Source organism: Ipomoea nil, unplaced genomic scaffold, assembly GCF_001879475.1.
Source record: "Ipomoea nil cultivar Tokyo-kokei standard unplaced genomic scaffold, Asagao_1.1 scaffold3142, whole genome shotgun sequence".
Classification (NCBI taxonomy): domain Eukaryota; kingdom Viridiplantae; phylum Streptophyta; class Magnoliopsida; order Solanales; family Convolvulaceae; genus Ipomoea; species Ipomoea nil.
The window spans coordinates 232,268-238,773 of NW_017619570.1; the positions used below are offsets into that span (position 1 = coordinate 232,268).

General features: G+C 29.3%; 1 protein-coding gene across 1 annotated transcript; it reads right to left on the reverse strand.

The window, feature by feature from the left end:
- Positions 1 to 2,188: 2,188 nt before the first annotated feature.
- LOC109166959 (coiled-coil domain-containing protein 12) lies at positions 2,189 to 4,721 on the reverse strand. Its single transcript, XM_019315862.1, has 3 exons — positions 4,491 to 4,721; positions 4,102 to 4,364; positions 2,189 to 2,371 (listed from the first exon to the last, which is right to left on the reverse strand). The coding sequence occupies exons 1-3, from the start codon at positions 4,625 to 4,627 to the stop codon at positions 2,322 to 2,324; spliced, it is 450 nt and encodes a 149-aa protein (XP_019171407.1). The 5' UTR covers positions 4,628 to 4,721; the 3' UTR covers positions 2,189 to 2,321.
- Positions 4,722 to 6,506: the final 1,785 nt, after the last annotated feature.

Below are 6,506 nucleotides of genomic sequence, written 5' to 3' on the forward strand. Positions count from 1 at the left end.
TGTTCAACAAAATATTATATCAATTAATAATAATAATGATAATCAAGATAATATTCAAACTAAATAAAGTTACACGCACTCTTCTAAAAAGTATTTCGCTCACAACTCTCGAATCTCATCTGTTTCATTCATAAAGTACAGTGCTTCTTCAAATGCTTACAAAAAAATTTTAATGAATCAAATTATTAAATATGTTAATTGATAAATTATAATTTAACTATACATTAGTTCTATTTGAATTCACTGACCCATCTAAACAATCAACCAATGAATGTTTAGTAACAATGCCGTACATGTATCTCAATACATAGTATCCACAATCAACGCCTCCTTGTTGGTGTGGAGACTACAAAGTATGTACATATATTAATTCATGTTAATATCATATTAAAATAATAAATAAAAATTAAGATTAATATCATATTCAAACTTTCATTTTAATTTCATACTTTGGATTGTTTCCAATCAATAGCTCTAGTCCCTCGTCCATTTGCAGGAATAGATCGAAATTTCATATATTAATTATAAACATATATAAAAATTTATAAATAACATAATAAAATTTAAAATAATTATATTAATATTAAGGATTTTACTTACCTATTCCAAAGCTTTGACATCAAGGGTGCGGTCACATCTCAAGGGATCCAATACATACACAATTCTTGAACGTATGTAAATCACGATAAGTAACCAATGATTACTACATTTACAAAACATACATATATTAAAATTCTAATATCAAACACTTCAAATAAAGTCATTAAGTTATATATATTAGTAAAGTAAAAGACTAACTCTTGATGATACGACCCTAATGTGAATGGTTGATTCTTGTGCTAGTCAATGAAATGAATGATATATGATGTAACGGCAACACAATTCATGTTAAAAAATTTGAGATGGACATGCAAACGTAATATCGTGACTCTAAACTGCTTACACAACTTATTCAAAAATTTTAAAAAAATAACAAATAAAAAATTTCAATAAACATAAAAAAATAAATAAATGTATATAAAACACAAAAACAATTTGAATCTTACAGCAGACATTAAGTCAAATCATCGTCAAGAAATTGTATAGATGCTTGGTAATTGAATTTGTAGATAAAACTTTTGTAGCCTGTGCATTTAGGTTTAATATGGCTTAAATGTGACATATCACCCCTTTTGAGCGTCTTCCGAGCTGAGCCTTACTATTAGAGCTGCCTAATAGCCTACCATTATCTTGAGAACTAATCCCCCTCCCTATCCCCCCCTTCGCCTTCTCGTCCATCTATAGTGCAGACAACTCCCATCATATTTAAAGTTTTTATGTCTAAGTTAGTTATAACTGCACTCGCGTGTACATGTATTATTATTGTGTCGCAACTACTTTACAAAGATCCCAAAGAATGCATGCATGTGTATTCTCGCACTTGTTCTATTGTCATATTTCATTGGATTGTACACCTGTATATTTCTTGCCGTTAAAATCGGAAATTAAGGAGCTATCTTCAACCTCTGATCAAATTCAATAGTATTCGATAGTATTTATGTAGTAATAATTTTTGGCTCATTGTTTTTAATAACCTCGTATTTGTTATGTTTACAAATAGTTGATCGGAGCAAAAAGATTTCCATTGCTGTTACGGCCACAACAAAGTTCATCAAGATTATAGGTTTGGTTCTCAAGTCTAAATTGAAGAATTCCCAGTCAATTTCTCGATAAAGATTTAATGTTGGAAAGAAATAAAAGTTGAGTTTGTTATTATATGAGAGATGAAAGATTGAAGTTCATGAGTTTCTTCCAACGAGACAAGTGTATGTTTGATTAAACTAAAAATAATAAATTAAAAAGTTATTTCAAAAAAGAAAAAAAATAGAAAATGATTAATGTTGGCCTTTTTTCTTTTAATGATGTATCGTAATTTCTTTGTTCGTCAGTTTTTAATTAATTACCATTTAAATGTACATCAAATTTGTTATTATGATTATTTTGAATTGTAATAAATCAAATATTACAAATCAAATTATAATAAAATTTTACAAATTCATAATAATCAATGTTAAAAAAATTCATATTCCAAAATTCACTTAATTTTGTTTTAAAATTGAACGTTTTTATTCATCTACATCATAAACTTTCGCTCATTTAATAATGCAGAATGTAACAATTCATGAAAAAAGAATCAGACAATTCAAGATAATAGATAAACATGACAATCTTTAACACCAAATCACATCTCAAATCTTAATTTGATTAATTCATAATAAAACAAATTATGCATAATCTCTAACGGTACAAAGCTACATAAGTAAAGGTTACACTTTGAAATCTCAAGAATTTGTGCCCAGATCTTCAGCCAATCTTCTCTTCTCTTCCTCCTCTACAACAAAAAAAAAAAAAAAAAAAAAAAAAAAAAAAAAAAAAAGGAGCAATTTTGCAGAAGGTTAGGAGAACTTCAAAAGTCACACAATTGTCACCAATGAGTATTTTGTAATATCGAGAAGTTTAATAGAACAACAAAATTTAAATAAATAGGACAGAAAAAAAAAAACAGCATAACCACACCACCTAAATACCATAAAGAATAACCAAACCACCAAAAGCGATATATAAATGGATGACCACATGCACATGCAGAAACACATATATGCGCAGTACATGTCACTGCACACATTGTAAGGAAATGAGAGATAGGCGGAAGCAAATTCAAAACTAAACCAAACTACTTGTTCAACACCAGTGCTAAACCCTGTATGCATAAAGATGGATGCAGGGCAGTGTACATATCTTGAAGATCTGAAAATTAGGCAGAAGAGGAAGCTGAGCTAAGTCATCAAGCACTAACAAGGCGTTTGGTTGGAAAGAGAGAATTAAGGGGGAAAGGAATTGTAATTCTGTAGGAAAAGAATAAGGTATGAATAAAGTAGGAATTCCAATTTCATTGTTTGGTAGGAATAGAATTAATAGGAATTGAAAGGAAAGAAGTGATATAAAAACTAAAATGCCCTTGTGTAATATTACTAATAATAATAAGAATAAAGTTGTCATTTGCTGTGGAATTCCAATTCCGGGGGGAGGGGTGGGGCTAGGAATTGCAATTCCATCCAACCAAACAATGGAATTGTAAATTCCATGGAATTTGGTGGGAATGGAATTGCAATTCCATGCTACCAAACGCCCTGAAGGTATGCCTTTGGGACAACTATAGCAGAGTGTGCAGACCGTCTCCATGTGTAGGGAAATTCTCAATATGTTTAATGTTTTAAATGTTAAGAGCTAAGTTCAAGAAAAGAAACTATTGAATCCACCTTCTTCCCCTAGTTTTTAACCTTCTCTCAAGAAGTGAATCAAAGAATTAACCAATGCTAAACTACATCCCAGTCCATACTTTATAGGAGTGTGCACTTCACCTTGTCAAAATCATTCTACTATTCAAACAGAAAATACCAACTTTTAAAACATATGGTAGTTCTTTGAATTCCTTACATAGTTTCATCACTATCATATTTCCAGTGGTGGATCAAAATTCTATACATCCCAAAACACAATTATAACTAATTATAACTAATACAATAATGGAGAAACCTAAAAAAATATCCTTTTAAAGGCTCAACAGCCCATATACCCAACCTCTTACACTAAATTTTGCACCAAATTATACACCAAAGAGAATATTCTCTAGATATTCTTACACCAAAAATTTTTCATCAAAAACCCATTTACACAATTACACCAAATTCAATTCAAACACTATTCATTTACACCATTTTGGTTTAGAATTTGTTGTCAGGTTGCACCAAATTTTTACACCAAAAATCCAAAATGGTGTTTTGGTCTCTTCTTTGGAGATGCCCTTTAGGACGACATAAATTACTCTTGTAGTTGCTTGGATAGTGTGATGTTCAATCAGGAAAAAGTACAAAATGAACATGAGATTAAGTAAATTACTTTCTTAAACATAAAAAGAAAGCAGAGAAGACAGCTTCAGGCTGTACTAAATCTCAAAAAAAATATTTAAGCACAGATATAAACCAAACAAGAAACATAAGTGTGATTGGCAGGCCAGCATGGTATTATCACAAAAAGAAAGAAGTGGAATAAATAGCATACCCCCTAGTTGATGCAGAGCCTTGAGTGAGCGCTTCTCAAGCTTGTCAAGCCTCTTCTGTACGTCTCTCCTCAAGTCCCAATTCGGTTTTTTGGGGGCAATATTCAAGAAGGGATCCTCATTTTTCTCCTTTTTGTCTTGGGGTGGAGTTAGGTTTGCCATAGGGTCATCGAACTTGGGTAATACTGGAGGGGCAAGTTTACCCTCCTGAAGGTGCTTGTCTTGAGGCAGATAATTTCGGAATTTCATTTGGAAATTCTCATCACTACCAAAAAGGAAATCAAACAAACAAACAAAATCAACAACGGATAAAATGAAATTGAGAAATTAACAAATGATATAAACCCTAACTACAAAATTCTTAGATTTAGGCAGCTATTGTAATGCTTACTTTTCTTGTTGGTCTTGGCTAGCATCCTTATCATCGTCGGGGGTTTCGTGAAGCTCTTGGGCAGCTCTGAGGGCCTTGAGCCGCTCCCTACGGGCTGCCGCCGCCGCCTCGACCGAGCTTTCATCCTCAATTCCCATTCCAAAAAGCTTAATCCAGTAGAATACCGCACAGTCACGACCACGCCGGTTGGAGAGGATTAATATGTATTTATACCGCACAGCATAAAGCCAATCGTATCTTTAATTTTAACTTCCGTCCAATTCTTAGCTTTCTAATAAAATATATAGTCTTTTACTTTCCAATTCCTACTATAATTCAAGGTTAAAATTTCTATTCTAAATATTATAAAATAATGTAATACAATCTCTAATAGGATATATTGTTTCTTACTTTCATATTCCTACTAAAATTTTACATTAAAATTCCTATTCGTAATACTATAGGACAATCTATCCATATCCATATACTAGTTTTTTTACGCAGATGGGATAAATGGATAATGCCCAATGATTATTTTTAAATAAATATTTCAAAGTATATTAATGCAATATTATATAGGAGATGTTCATGTATAAGTAAATAAATGTTGAATTTGTTTATTTAAATCGGTAATTCAAAGTATATAAATGCAAGATAATATATGAGATATTGATTATAATTGTCACTAAAATAAATGTTTGCAACTTTGTAATAACGCATAAATATTTAATCTAAAAATAATAGTTTAAATAAATACTACTTTTGATTTAAATTTTTCTAATTCTTCTTAATTCTCTTTTGGGTAGCTTTGTCATGGCCTTCATCTTCAGTACATGTCCTTTTTTTTTAATTGGTAATGTGTCATGTCCAATTGGGTTACTGGTAGTAGCATAGAGGGATTCATCGTGCAATGAGATTATGATGTAGGAAGCTTTAAATTTGTCTTGTTGTGTATATGATGTGATCTTAGTTGTAGTATGAACTCTTTATCTTAAAAGCACCTATTGATATTTGGTAATTGTAGGTTTTCCCCTACATTTTTCATGCATTGTGAGATGTGTGTCGTAGGTTATCATGTGAAAGTATTGAACAAAATATTACTCCGTACTATTTATTATATTTGTATAAAATACTTGGTAAATAAATATATATAACATATTTTGTATTATAATTTTGATATTTAATTACAAGATAATGTAAAAAGAACATAATGGGCAAGGAAGTGAATATAATAAATTAATAAATTTGAAGGTAGTGAATCTTTGAATTGTAGAAAATAAAGATAATACGAGTATAACTAATGAAATTATATCTCTTTTTAAATTTTTTATAATGAATAATTTTATTTATTTATTTATAAATAAAGGCATTATAGATGTCTAATTCTAAATTAATTATATGCATATGTATTATTTTTTGTTGTAGCTACTAATTGTTTTCAATAAAAAGGTCTTTGGTTCGAACCCCATCACAATCAAAGTTGGCATAATTAGTACTCTATTTTACTCATATTAAATTAAAATAATAATTTAGTAGCTACAACAAAAAATAATACATATGTATTTCTTTAATTTAGAATTATGTGTCAACAATGTCTCTATTCAAAAAAAAGTTATTCATTATCAATAAATTAAATAAGAGAAATAATTTCATTAGTTATATTGTCTTTATTTTTCTCTAATAAAAAATTATTTACATTCAAATTCATCAATTGATTATATTCGTTACATTGTCCCTACAATGTCTTTGTTAAAAAAAATTATTCATTGCCAGTAAATTAATTAAGAAAAATAATTTTATTAGTTATATTGTCTTTATATTTCTCCAATTTAAAAATTCTTTACATTCAAATTCATCAATTGATTATATTCACTACATTATCTATTATCTTTTTTTGGACGATTTTTTAATTAAATATCAAAGTTATATACAAAATAATGTTATATATTTATTCACCAAGTATTTAATTAATACCATGAAAAAAATAAAAAAAAAACACAAAATTAATAAAGCCAATCATACTACTTGAGGGATTTG

Coding starts and splice junctions, on each gene's coding strand:
- LOC109166959 (XM_019315862.1), bottom strand. CDS start 4,627: ATGGGAATTGAGGATGAAAGCTCGGTCGAGGCGGCGGCGGCAGCCCGT. Junction 4,365..4,490: donor AGCCAAGACCAACAAGAAAA/GTAAGCATTACA, acceptor CCTTTTTGGTAG/TGATGAGAATTTCCAAATGA. Junction 2,372..4,101: donor GGCTCTGCATCAACTAGGGG/GTATGCTATTTA, acceptor TTTTTGTTGTAG/AGGAGGAAGAGAAGAGAAGA.